This window comes from Eptatretus burgeri, chromosome 12 (genome assembly GCF_056783735.1).
Source record: "Eptatretus burgeri isolate ZD-2024b chromosome 12, Ebu_testis_v1, whole genome shotgun sequence".
Taxonomy (NCBI): domain Eukaryota; kingdom Metazoa; phylum Chordata; class Myxini; order Myxiniformes; family Myxinidae; genus Eptatretus; species Eptatretus burgeri.
Genome location: NC_140972.1, coordinates 24,680,907 through 24,695,744, shown reverse-complemented (window position 1 = coordinate 24,695,744; position 14,838 = coordinate 24,680,907). Strand labels below are relative to the sequence as shown.

Sequence of the window (14,838 nt, the reverse complement as noted above, 5' to 3'; positions counted from 1 at the left end):
TGTATAAATGAAAATGAGATGTGATGTGATTCCAGGGTGCCAGCCCATCGGAGCAAGCAATACTCCATTAAGATATGGACAAAGGTTTTGTGGACTGAGTAGCTCTGATTTTCCATGGAGAGACTTTGATCGATGAAGGATACGTATTCTGCGGCTGGCTTTGGAGGCCAGCTTTGCTATGTGGTCAGCCCAAGAGAGGTAATAGCTGATGGTGAAGCCGAGAAGTTCAAGAGACTTAACCTCTTCCAGTGGCTGACCATGTAAATAGATAGTTGGGTTTGTTTCATGATCCTTCTGGAGCAACAGGGTGAGACAGTGAGTTGTCCAGGATTGGACAAACATGTTCCATTAATCAGACCAGTATATAATTATTTCCATATTATCAGAGTGACAAAGCAGCAGTCTACCTAGCAGTGGGATGGGGTACTGCACGACACAATGTGGAGTCGTGGGCAAAAAAGAAGAGATCATTTCGAGCATTGAGGAGATCATTTCTGTAGGAACAAGACTGGGCCTAAGACACTGCCTTGGGGAACTCCATCTTCAACTGGGAGAGAGGAGGAGAGTGTTCCATTGATAGCAACATGTTAACTGCTTCAGTGGAGGAAGTCAGAAACACAGGAATGAAGGCAGCCTTGTAGAACTTGGCAAGCAAAGAAGGATGCCAGACTGTGTTGAATGTCAGAGATATGTCCAAGAAGATGGTGCTGACCTCTTGAATGAGATTTAGTGTCTCCAACCATTGCTTAGAGGAGCAGCAGCATGTCCAAAATGAGATATCATCCAAACTGATGGTTGGAGTTCAGGCTGTCTGAAAACAGGAAAGACTTGACATCAGCAACAATTATGGATTCCATTACTTTGTTTGTAATTGGAAGCATGTTCATTGGTCTGTAATTTATATGATCTGTTTTTGCACTTGTATATTTCACTTGAACATGGAGAGGTTTGAACATCGACGTGAAAAGCCATATTTCAGGCTTTAGAGCCGTGGGACTAAATGCTAGGGAACTATCCAGCTGCGTGTTGATAATTGTGAAATTCTTATACAACCTGGTCAGCTCCTGATGAAGGTTGCCCTGTTGTTGAAACTCTGTAATGAGCTTTGGTCTTTTTGACGAGGTCTTGCCTGAGTTCAACAAATTTTCTCAACCAAATGCTAACAGAGGTATTCAATCTACCTACTGTGAGAAAGAAGGTGAAGTGATATTTCAGGCACGCACGCCTCTTCAAAGTAAAGATCTCTTCCTTTGTACATCCAGGACAAAGACGCAAATAGACGTCGGTATACTTTGCTTGGTTTATTGCAATGACATTATTAGACCATGGACAAACATTTGGTATACTGGTATAGGATTTGAACAAGGGTCCCTCCATGTTGAGCCAGGTGATCAGATGGAAACATGAACAGGCCAAGATGGTTATTTATTTCTCCAAAACTAAGGCTCGTGGAAGGGTTGCAGCACAAATCACACACACACACACACACACACACACACACACACACACACACACACACACACACACACACACACACACACACACACACACACACACACACACACACACACACACACACACACACACACACACACACACACACACACACACACACACACACACACACACACACACACACACACACACACACGTAGGCAAACACATGAGACAAAACTGGACTTCACTTCAGAGAAACAGACACTGAACTTGGGGGGAAGTGACATCACTTCCCAGAGCACTTTGTACCAGTGATGCCAATGTGTGACATCTCTTTTCTCTCTGCATTCAGCAGGGGGCAACCAAGGAGGAATTTCCTCCTCTCCATGGATGCCAACCGAAGGGGTTTGTCCATGCTCTATCCTTCAATGCTGAGTGTAAAGCAAGGAAGCATCACTTATTAAAGTCTTTCTTATAACTCAGCCGGGCTGGCAGGATGGCTTCGAGGGACGCACACTTGTCTCGAAACCTTAGAGCCTGGGTTTGAATTCCGACCCAGCTAAACACTGTCATTGTGGTGTTTCACAGGCAGGGCAAGCCTGGTGTTGGCTTCACGGTTAAAGTGGCTGGCTTGAGCTCTCAGGGTCTTGAGTTTGTGCCTCTGCCGTGCCGTTGAAATAACACCAGGCTGTTAGGGTTAGAGTGGGCACGCTATCGCTGACACCCTGAACAAATTCCAAATTCCTGCCCTAACTACTGCTGGGAATGCAATGCCAAACCACTCGGTATAACCCTTGCCAAGAAACTGCTTTCGCAACACCATGCTCTATAACAGAGTATGGTAAATCAGAATCAGAAAAAAATATCTGAGCCAGGGTCTGAATCGACCTGCAAACCTCCCAGCTAAAAGTGGACATTCTCCAACCATTCTCCTCAAAATATCAATCTTCACTTTCTTCAGTTTCACTTTGTTTTTCTGACTACAAATCCTCAACCATGTGTGTACACGAGGTTTTTATTCTTCATTTTTCTTCTTTACTCGATCGAGGCTCATGTAAGAGCGAGGTAATGGAGAATATTAGCTGACAATGATGCAGTCAGGCAACAGTAGGACACAATGGTTTATGAAATGTCAATTTACCTGTATATCTTAATCTGCAGACAATCCGCAGACATTGTTATCCACAGACTTGAGCCATACTCCCTCTGAATATGTCTACGGCTGTGATTCTGTTCGTTGTCCCCACCCCGGTGTAGGCTCCCAGCCGAGCTCATGGCCTGTGAGCTCACCGAGCTCTCTGGATGACCTTCCTCCCCATGTATCTCAGCTTCTCGTCAGAGATGATGTCTGGGATTTCGACATCTTCCAACTCGAAACAGCTACACACAAGAGGCAAGCTTTGCTTGAAAGATTTTATTATTTTTCACATCATGCATGAAATTTAGGCATCGTTTGTTTTCCACTTGTCTTTTGAAGATGATCGTTTAATCTACAACTCAATCTGTCACATATAAACTTCTTGCTTTCTCAATCATAACTTTCAAAGCCAGTATTGATTGATGACATTTCAGACTCATCGGTTCTCTGTTTACTGACATTTTAATGCTCATTTTAACACCGGTGTCAGGCTCAGGATTGAGCTAAGCAATGTTATATGAACAGGATGCTCGCCACTCCATCAGTGCAGGACATGCCAAAAAAAAAAATCAACTCAGATTGGTGCCTCGTGGGAAAAGTGTAGCATCACAAGTGCACTGTTCCTCGGACGGGCATCACTCTAGCTTGTCCCATCTGCCAGCATTAGTTGCTGGACGTTAAAGACCCCACAGTGTCTTGCACAAAAGGTAGCCAAGCTATCGCTGGCACTATGAACAAATTACAATTTTTTGCTCGAACCTTCAAGAGGCACAACATCAGTGGCAAAGCTGCACCCCAGTAAATGATGCTACCTGCAGTCATGTGCTGCATTACAAAGTAAAAGAAGAAGCCACAAAGTGGTGGAGCATCATTCTGTTTAATTTCTTTAAATTATTTGTATGCAATGAGTAGTCTGATTGTCCAAGGAAGTAACAGGAGCAGTGGAGCATGTGAAACTCGCATCTCATATGAGATCTGAATTTGGTGTTGTGGGAAGCCTGGTGAGAATTCACAACTGATCTTAACACCATGTAGGTCAGAGGCCTTGAAAAGGGATTGGCCTGTATATTTCATGCGAGGATTGGTAACTTCGTAGTTTGCAGGAAGAGATTAGGAGAACAAAGCACCAAGCTGGGATGAAGGATTGGTTTCAGGTGATTGCCGAAGAATAATTGATCTTGTCCAATTTGGTGGTAAGAGAAGCAACAGTTACAACACAATCATTTTGATCAAGAATCATATGGCAGAGGGTGAAATAATCTGTGAAAAGGTATAATTGATTTTTCAATGACGTAGGTGGATTGTTGACATACTGTAGATGAGAAAACGGGCAGGATCAGAATATTTCCCTCCAAAACACCTTTGGCCAGGTGCATATCTTCTCTCTTATTGATCCTTTCACTGTTTTTTTTTTTTTTCTCAACCACTCCGCCCCCCCCCTCCTCCCTCCCTTTGCCACATTCTACTTCATCCTCTCCTCATTTTCACATCTTACAGGCCCCTCGTCTACCTTGGTCTAAAGGTGTTTACGCGGTTCGGTGCCTGCCAATTTCTTTGCTGTCCCGAGACGACACTTCGAGCATGGTTACAGCTCATAGAGTCCAGTTACCATGCCTCAAACCCTTACCACAACTCCACACATGCTTCGGATGTCCTGCACGCCACTGCATACTTCCTGCAAAAAGAGAAGGTGAAGGTAAGGTCATGGGTTTGAAGTTGTAATGCAGTTCCTTTCTGGCTTCATGATCTCTCCCTCTCTCTTCTCTCTCTCTCTCTCTCTCTCTCTCTCTCTCTCTCTCTCTCTCTCTCTCTCTCTCTCTCTCTCTCTCTCTCTCTCTCTCTTCTCTCTCTCCTCTCTCTCCTCTCTCTCCCCTCTCTCTCCTCTCTCTCCTCTGTCTCTCTCCTCTTTCTCTTCTGTCTCTCTCTCCTTTCTCTCCTCTCTCTCCTTTCTCTCCTCTCTCTCCTCTCTCTCTCCTCTCTCTCCTCTTTCTTTCCTCTCTCTCCTCACTCTCTCCTCTCTCCTCATTTCTCCGAATACCGTGACATCCGTTCTCTCAACCTCTGTAATCTGTGGATTTGGCCAAGGCTGGAATATCATATTCGCATGACTAGTTATTATACTGCTACTGGAAAGCCACTCGCTGCTGCTGTGATGCCGGATTTTGTTTACACATATTTTGAGTTCAGAGCACTGGGGAAATAACAGGATGTGTGGCTGATACGTGCTGAGCGGGCTTGTACTGACTTCCGGGCTTCCGACAAACAGGATTTTGAATTTGTTTTACGCACCTGAACCTAGAAATTCACGTTTTTGAGTTTTATTTGTTGTTCATTTTTAGCAGCCAGCAGTTGTCTGTCTGCTGGATGTATTGGCCCATTATGTTGTCCCAGTTCAGATGGCATTGCATGGATGGAGCCCATTTAAATGCACCCACTTCATTAATTGGGGATGAATTAATTTTATGGAAACATTGGGTAAACTTGGAAACAGGAAGAGGCTGTTGGGGCCATCACGATTGTGGCACCAAACTTTACAATGATTCATGTATGCAGCTTGCACATCCTATATTTTTAGTTGATCCTTTTTTTTTTTAACCTACAATGAGATTTATATCCCATAACCTCTAAGATTGCCTCTGTGACCTCTTGCAAAAAAACCCCAAAACCTCGAGTTTATAATTGCCTGAAAACCTAAACAAAGTTCCATTAGGAAATAGCAGTTCATTATTCGGTGCTCTGTACAGTGCTTATCAAATTTCTTCCAAATTCAATTTTTATCGCAAGTGAGCTCATGATCCTTGCACGGTCAGTACCGTCAAATCCAATCCCCACCACACTCCCAGACTAGAATCCAGCATCTGGAAAAGGTACATTTAATCTTTGTGTTTATTCATCTTGAGACATCATTAGCCCACGCTTGTGAAGCGAAAAACAGGGTTAATCAATCTGTCGCATACGTACGTAGTACTTGTCTGCATTTTGTTCGGAGCGTACATTGAAAACCGCTCACCGGAGGAAATCGAAACTTTTCCACATATTACATGACCATTTGATATCGCACATACTGAGCGTACGTCGAAAATTTTCAAAGTATAATTTGTACACATTTACTATACCCTCAGAATATGCAGATTCAAAGATTCAATGAACACGCTTCATCCGGATGGGGTGTGGCCAACACTCCTGTGTTCATTTACGTCATTACCGTGATTGTGATGATGTAAATTGTTCCCACAGTAGTTAATTTTTACGAGGAAGGGTGTCACTATCCATGGCAATGGCATTATGAGGAATCACCCTGAGTGGCTTGGAGGGAAACACAAAATAAAGCTGGCCCCGGTGTTTTATCACCACAGACAATGATTGTATGGAAAAAAAATTTTAAGGAATAATTACAGGCCCCTATTAGGTCCGGGCCACGGAGGAGTTTTCCCTTTCCAAGGAATATTGATGTAGACCAGGCACTTTTCAGGACCCATCTTCCATTCATCTATAGCAGTGAGGAATTTGTGCATAAACCTCCTGATGATATACTCAGGGTGTCCATTCTCACTGAGGATGCCGGCAATCTTGTTCATCTCTGTATGAAACTTGGAATTGGAACATATCCTCTTAGCTCGACTCACTAGTTCATTGATCAAACCAATCTATCTTGTTGAACTAAAAGAGTCCCATCGAGTACACTGGCCGGTGAAAGTGGGCTTTCTTAAGATGGACGTAGTAGACGATGATGCAGATCTCTGTATGAGGACGTCCAGAAAGGGTAAGCAACCAGAACGCTCCAATCCCGTCGTGAACTTGAGGGCAGGATGAAGATAATTCAATTCATTCAAGAAGCGGTTACAGACTTCACAGGATTCAAACAGGCAAAATATGTCATCCACATATCTGTAGTATACGTTGGGGGATTGAGATACCTGCAACTTGGTCAGCTTCTGCAGTTCTTGATAACCAACAAAAATGTTTGCCAACGATGGGCCCAAAGGAGAGCCCATGGCCACCCCACCAATTTAGACGAACATAATGTTATCGAAGCTAAACTCGACATCTCTTGTAGCCATGTTCATCAATTCCACGAAGACAGATTCAGAAATGGGCGGATGCTCAAGTTCCATGTCATACAGCAAATGTGCGAATATATCAATGGTCTCTGTCAAAGTGACATTTGTAGACAGGCTGTCAATGTCAAAATAACACATTACATTCTCCAAACCAGTAGGACACGTCTCCCTTATGGCATCAGCAAAAGTGAAAGAATCTTTGATGACAAACCTGGAGACCGACTCGAGCACTGGTTGCAGTAACTCTCCCAGCCATTTCGCCAGCTGATGCTGGGCAGAGCCGACCATGGACAGAATTGGTCTCAGTGGAACATTGTGTTTGTGAACCTTCGGTAGACCGTACATTCTCGGACGAAGAGAGCCTACCGGCTTGATCCTCTTGTAATATTCCCTTGACAGTTCACCAGGTTTATGCAGCTGGAGCAACCTCTTACCAATTTCATTCTCCCAACGTGACGTATGGTCATGTGTATCCACGCTTCCCAGCTGTCGAAACTTGGACTGATCCTGTGGAATAACCAACATTGTTTCACCTGAAGAGAGCACAACGAAAAGCTTTGTGGTTTGCTGTTTATGATAATGTCCTTCAAAATGTCTCTGTTTATTAATACTATGTAGTTTATTAAGCATTGCAAAGAAAAAGAAAGAAAAAAACCAGTTGATTATTCTTTCTCTTTTTCATGTGTAACAATGGAAATTGATGAACATGGTCACTGTGTATATGTATCCATGGAGTGATGTCAAACCAAGTGATAATGCACACCATAATAGCAACAAGTCTGGAGATGGCAATGGTTCACTAGCGGTATTTGATGATGTAGATTGTTTCAGAAGTCAAGGATGAGACGATGTGATAATGTTTGACCAAGTTATAAAAATGATCAACATGATGTGGTACGAGTGACAGGTTATTAGCTGCAAAATGTCGAAAACCCGGTTTCGTTCAACAACTTTCAAAATTTGACCTTTGCATAACCTTTAGAGGTCACAAAACAATGTTGTGGACATTAAAATAAGGAAACAGGATACGTGCTATAGCTTATTGGAGTTAGTTCGTCGAAGAAGGTCGAAAACCCGGTTCGATTCCCACAACTTTGAAAATTTGACCTTTGTGAACTTTAAAGGTCAAAGGTCAAGGATTATGTCCTTTGGTGCAAAACTTCCTCTGGAACATTCCAGGAACAATATAACGTCATATAGGCTATAAGGCATTTCGCACTCCTCGGATTATCCATACTTTGATGAAATCAGCGTAAAAACAAACTTGAAGGGGGCGCCACGGGCAAGGTGTTTGAGATAGAGCAAAATGGTTTCAAGACTTTAGGTGGGGAATGACCTCAAGATTATGCATAAAAATATTGTCATCCAAGCTCTCAAAGTTTGAGCGGTCGTATGATTTTTATGTCAAAATTCGCAATTTTCTAAATTTGTGACCTTGTGACCTTGACCTTGGGACGAAAATGAAAAATCGAGCTCCGTGGGGTACTACTGGTGAAATGAAAAGCAGGTGCCACTGGGCTAACCAAATACCGAAACCCCTGCCAGATTTGACAAACCCCCGAGCAGAAGATGTAAATTGAAATCGGCTACCCCCTAAAAACACGTTTTTTGGGCGTGGCTCTGCCCATAATGGGCGCAGCACACCCATTTTCAGGAAAACACGACTAGATCATGATATAAACCTCCCACCAAAATTTTATCAGGATCGGATCAAAACCCACGGAGCTATGCTCGGGACAGACAGACAGACAGACAGACAGACAGACAGACAGACAGACAGACAGACAGACAGACAGACAGACAGACAAGCCGGTAGGCGGACATGGGTAGTCGATCAAGTTGAATTTAGTCGTTTTTCAGCCGTTACTAGTCAACAAAAGCGTCCATAGCAACGGTTCTTTCTCACACATAACTAGGACTTACCATGAACCTACTATACCAGTTTTATGTATATCTGACTCATAGTCTCTGAGATATAACGAACTTCTTTTTTTATTGTTTTCGACCAGGGTTCATTCAAAGTCTATCTTCTCCGACAGTTTTCATGGGAGCGGGCTGATTTTTTTTGTCAAGGAGGCTGAATGTGTTGCCCACAAACGACCATAGTTTGATTTTTGAATTCCGATATTTTTTATTTTTTTAGATTTTTTTGAAAATTTCAAAGGCCCGTTGCTGGGCAACCGAGGGGTCCATAGCAACGGTTCTCAAACTCGCACAACTAGGTCATGGTATGAACCTACCACCAGAGTTTCATCAAAATCGGCCTACTATTAATGGAGTGCTGGCCTGGACAGACAAACAGACAGACAGACAGACAGACAGACATAACGATGGAAAAACCTGACAATATGGGTAGACTAGATCGACTACCCAACAGACAGACACACACCAATAACGAATATAGTGGTCACTTACTGACTCGTGAACCAATATTTATATGGGAATCTCAAGGCAGCCATTTTGCATCAATTGCCAATACAATCATAGTTGAACAGAAGTGACAACATAAAAACCCAGATTTACAAAATAAGAATATGAGCTTTTATAAGGATAAATACTTTGTCCAAATGTCATTCTATGCTCGTGGAATGAAGGCAATCTGATTTTGCCAACCAGACTTCATGATGTGCAAGGGGCTGATGGGACACTCAGAGGAGGTGTACTTGCCTTTCAGCTATCTAGTCTGGTGTTGACTAATTTATTGACTCTGAACTACCACATTAGTGCTTCTCAGGAAAGGGTGTTGCATCGCTGAGTACATCATCCTTTATAGGAGATGTGCATTGGGCTGTCTGATTTGATATTATTTGCTGGTACATGTTAAAATCCCATGGCGTATCTTGAAAGAAGATAGTAAGTCGTCATTTTCTGGTGGCTTGGCCAAATTCTAAATTCATGCCCTTGTCTGCTGTGGGCAGTCGGTGGAGTACCTGCACTTGTATGAACCATGCAAACCCGCAGCCGGGTGTTGTATACGCATGAATGAACCTGTACCCAATCTTATTCCATGAAGCTTTCATGGTTTATATAATATTGTCGCAGCCATCAGACTCGTCCCAGTCACCTGGTTCAAATCTGGCAGGTCGCGTCAAAGCGACGCCAATGGTCATCCGTTTTGAAGGCTGCCCTGCCGGATCCGTGTCCGTGTCTAAATGTTGCATTGCCATACGTATTGGGAACCCCAAAGCGGAACACCGTCTTGCCGATTGGCATCATGTGTCTTTATCTAATTAGGCCAAGCAACCTAAGACGCACAAGGTGGTCTTTCCATGGAGGAGTGGAGACCACGTTCAATTAATCCCTTAATGGATCCTCTAAAAGCACCAAATAAAGTAGCCACCATGACCAGAACTCACCCTGAGACTATCTATAATAATCGTGTGTGTGTGTGTGTGTGTGTATGTGTGTGTATGTGTGTGTGTGTGTGTGTGTGTGTGTGTGTGTGTGTGTGTGTGTGTGTGTGTGTGTGTGTGTGTGTGTATGTGTGTGTGTGTGTGTGTGTATGTGTGTGTATGTGTGTGTGTGTGTGTGTGTGTGTGTGTGTGTGTGTGTGTGTGTGTGTGTGTGTGTGTGTGTGTGCGCGTGCATGCGTGCGTGCTTGTGTCCTTCATAACCACGAAACCATGAAACTAGCAGCCTGAAACTTTGCATGCATAAGAAGGGAATTCCAAGGGTGTGCATGAATGAACACTGGGTATTTGGGTAAATTTAAACACCCCCTTTGAAGATAATTAACAGCTTACCTTCATGAAAGGCTTATCCTTGGTTAGCCCAATTTCACCTTGCAGAGGTCTTCGCTGTCATTTGGATTTGGCCGACTCAAAAAGCCTTGCCTTGGGAAACACGATCTACTCTGACGGATTAATTAAAGTATGTAATCCAAACATCGTTTCGAATTTGAGGATCGGATCTGGTGAACTAAAATGAGGGTCAAAATCTGGAGTGAAATCTGAAGATGTTAACAAATTACTGGTCATTATAACTCAACACATAAGCATATTTATTTAAGGAAGGCTGTGCTTCGACCTGCTCCATATTTACACAACAACATGTGAAATTGCCAAAGTATTAAACTTAACTTTTTCTACTGTTCCGACAATTAGATTAAGTGAAGAAAAGATTAAGGAATATGCCAAAGTGTAACTTCATTGAATGCGACAAAAGTAATTTTAAAGCAGGCGAAGCTTCCATGGCTCGGTTCTCCGCGGGCAATTCCCTGGAGTTTGGAAGGCAAAATGAATTAGAGGCTTAGAAAATGAATAAAGCGAACGGGAGATTCAAGAGAGAATTGAAAAATGTTTTCAGTAGCTGCAGTGCAATGCATCCCCACTCCACGGCAGGATGGCAGAGAGGCACGCACACTCACTCGAAGCTGCTTAGCCTGGGATCAAATGTCAACCCAGCTATAAACTGTCATCCCAGTGTTTCACAGGCAGGGTGATTAATCAATGCGTGTGCCGTCCCTCGGTTGTATGTTAAACTGGGTGTTACATCTGCTGGAATTACTTGGTGGACATTATAGATACCTTCACTGTCGGTGTCCTTCCCCGAAGAGAAGGGGAGAAAATAAAAAGAAATGTCATTGACAGAATGATTGACACCCAAGACTTAATATTTGGTAACACAGCCTTTGGACAAAATAACTGCAGTCAGGCACTTCCCATAGCCATGAAAGCCATGAATGAGCTTCCAACACCTCTCTACTGGCAGTTTGGCCAAGCACTCTTCGTCAAACTGCTCCAGTTCTCCCAGATTTGAAGGGTGCCTTCTCCCAAGTGCTGTTTTCATATCTCCCCACAGGTGTTCAATGGGATTTAGATCTGGACTCATTGCTGGCCACTTCAGAACAGTCCAGAATTTTGTCTTGAACCATTCCTGGGTTATTTTTTGAAGTGTGTTCGGAGTCATTGTCCTGCTGCAAGACCCGTGACCTTCGGCAGAGACCCAGCTTTCTGACATTGGGTTGAACATTGCTCTCCAAAATGCCTTGGTAATCTCCTGATTTCCTGATGCCATGCACACATTCAAGGCACCCAGTGCCAGAGGCAACACAGAAACCCCAAAACATCACTGAACCTCCTCCATGTTTGACTGTAGGGAAGGTGTTCTTTTCTTTGAAGGATTTATTTTGTTTTCTGTAAACAGAGATGTTGTGCTTTACATAAAATCTCTAATTTGGTCTCATCTGTCCACAAAACATTTTCCCAGAAGGATTTTGGCTTGTTCAGGTGTGTTTTGGCAAACTCCAGTCAGGCTTTTTTATGTCTCTCTCTCAGCAGTGGGGTCCTCCTGGGTCTCCTACCATAGAACCCCATTTCATTGAGTTGGTGACGGATGGAGTGAGTTGAAACTGTCGTACCTTGTGTCTGAAGGCCAGCTTGATTCTGTTTGGCAGTTGATGGAGGTGCTTTCTCCACCATTCCAATAATCCTTCACCGCAATCTTCGATCAAGTTTTCTCTTGTGGCCACGTCCAGGGAGGTTGGCTACAGTGTCAGGAGCCATCAACTTCCTGATAACGTTGCTTATGGTGTACACAGGAACATCAAGGTCTCTGGAGATGGACTTGTAGCCTTGAGGTTGTCCATACTTGGCTACAATCTTGTGTTTGACCTCCTTAGGCAATTCTCTGGTGTTTTTTTTCTTTTCTCCATGCTCATTGTGGTACACACAGTGACACAAAACAGCAGAATGACTCTTTTACTCTATTCAAACTGGATGAATGAGTGATTTTTTTTATATTGCAGGCACCTGCAAATCACCACAGGTATGTTCAATTCCAAAGTAAAGGAGAATCACCTGCTTGAAATCTAATTATGTCGAACAACTTCTAAAAGGTGCCAATAATATACCAATAATATACACAGATACGAAGGTGGGACATGGCACAACCATAGACACGATTGTGGGACATGGCACAACCACAGACACGACAGTGGGACATGGCACAACCACAGACACGAATATGGGACATGGCACAACCACAAACACGAACGTTGGACATGGCACAACCACAGACATGATTGTGGCATGCAGCACAACCACAGACACGACGGTGCGAAACGGCACAACCACAGACATTACGGTGGGACACGGCACAACCACAGACATGAAGGTGGGACATGGCACAATCACAGACATGATGGTGGGACATTCCACAACCACAGACACGATGGTGGGACACTGCACAAACATATATACGATGGTGGGACACTGCACAACCACAGACACGATGATGGGACACTGCACAACCACAGACATGGCGGTGGGACACGCCATGGACATGACGGTGGGACACACCATGGACATGATGGTGGAACACAGCACGGACATGACGGTAGAACACGACACAGCATGATATGCACAGACACGACATAGAACAGACACGATGGGACATAACATGGAACGGACACGGCATCGACACGACGGTGGGACATGGCACAGACACGACGTTGGGTCGTGGCACGGACACGACCACATACACAAATGGCATCCAAGAAAAGTATGAAATTGGATGATGCCATCATATATAGGACACCTGGTCAGCCTGCGATGATGGGACAAAGCATTCGTCGGCCATTTTTTTATTGTGTTCGAGTGTTCCTGGGTGTTGGCCATGCCATGTTCATCCTGTGTCTATGTCATGCCATGTCCGTGCAGTGTCTGAGTATGCCCGTGTCCATGCCGTGCTGTGTCCCACCATTGTGTCCAGAACCTTGTCCATGCCGTGTCCCACCGTCGTGTCCATTTTGTGTGCCACCATTGTGTCCGTGCTGTGTCTATGCCATGACCCACCGTCAAGTCCCTGTCCAAGTATGCCCATGTCCGTGTTGTGCTGTATTTCTGCTGGAGTAATATAACTAATTTATCAATTAATACAAAATCCCTTATAAGCCGTCAATTTAACAGCAAAACAAAACCTACCAATCTGTAATGAACAGGCGACCGGCGTTTACATCTTCAATATCATCTCCATTGTCGCCATCTTCATCTGAATCGCTCGCATTCGGCTCGAAGCGATATGGCTCCATAATTCCACCGAAATTGCTTCCATCACTAATTTTGTCTCCAATAGTGTCTTCAAATCCCACTAATTTGTTTCAACATGTTGAGAACCTTAAGAGTTGTTAATGATCTTGAAATCAGTATCGGAATCCAAGTTCGAAGTACACTTTCTCTAGGTAAGTCGCCATTTGGATCAAGGTGAGTTCTGAGTGTGACGTCACTGGCGAAAGTTGAAAATCTCATGTAAGCCGCCATTTTGATCAAGGTGAGTTCTGAGTGTGACTTCACTGGCGAAAGTTGAAAATCGACACTTTAGAGTTTTTTTCGGAACTTTGAGTTGCAACAAAACAATTCTAACATTTTTCCCTTCAAATTAGACTATGATTAATGATTTTCAATGGTTTTCAGGAAGAAAATTTTTTTGCATTTGGGCTCCCCTTCAATAAAGAAGAAATGGCATTGGGAAAGGAAACAAAAGAAGTATTACTGAACAAACTAGAGAGTTCATAAAACACCTTATTCCACATATTGTTCAAATGTATAATTTGATTGAAATAAAATAATGATGTTAAAAGTCGTGCAAAGAAAATTCCAGAAGTTTTTCATTATTGATGGACAGGACAGTCTTTTACGCCACTTCATGTCCAAGTACTACAAAACTCGAGGTCCTTGGAGGTGACACGAAGGCGAATTGTGTTCTACAGTGTTCAAGATTTGTGTTCCACAGTGTTCTCCAAACTCTCTAACTATGGCTTCTATAAAGACCAACTCCACCCCCACGGCGTACTGACTTCGTCTACTCTCATAGCCAATATGTGGTTCTCAAGGAATCCTTTTATCTCCTCTCCCTGTCAAGCCCGGAGTGTCCCAAGATCATGTTCTGTGGCCTGTCCTGTTCCTGATCTTCATAAATGATCTGTCTTACTCTTTGGAAAGTCCTCCTTTTATATTTGCTGATGGCTCCACCTTGTGCCGTGACATCCCTCATCCTTCAGACATGCAGGCTGCAACTTATTTCTTCTCCTCAGACCTTGACAAATCACAAGATGGTCAGATATCTTTCAATCCTGACAAATTTCATACTCGCACTATCTTTCTGAAAGGACCATCTGGCAAAATCTATCTACTTTCTGAACAATCCTCTTGGGGAAGTTCAGTCATTCAACCTCCTGGGTTTCACTATCAGCCATAATCTTTC

At 43.6% G+C, this 14,838-nt stretch overlaps 1 protein-coding gene across 8 annotated transcripts in view; it reads left to right on the top strand.

The window, feature by feature from the left end:
• The window catches only part of LOC147015269 (high affinity cAMP-specific and IBMX-insensitive 3',5'-cyclic phosphodiesterase 8B-like), a 214,295-nt gene that overhangs the window by 153,837 nt on the left and 45,620 nt on the right, over positions 1–14,838 (top strand). For all 8 annotated transcript variants that reach the window (XM_085849851.1, XM_085849853.1, XM_085849854.1 and 5 more), the window contains 2 exons: positions 2,695–2,830; positions 4,073–4,271. In XM_085849851.1, coding sequence (XP_085705977.1) covers positions 2,695–2,830; positions 4,073–4,271 — 335 coding nt within the window. The remainder of the gene's footprint in view (positions 1–2,694; positions 2,831–4,072; positions 4,272–14,838) is intronic.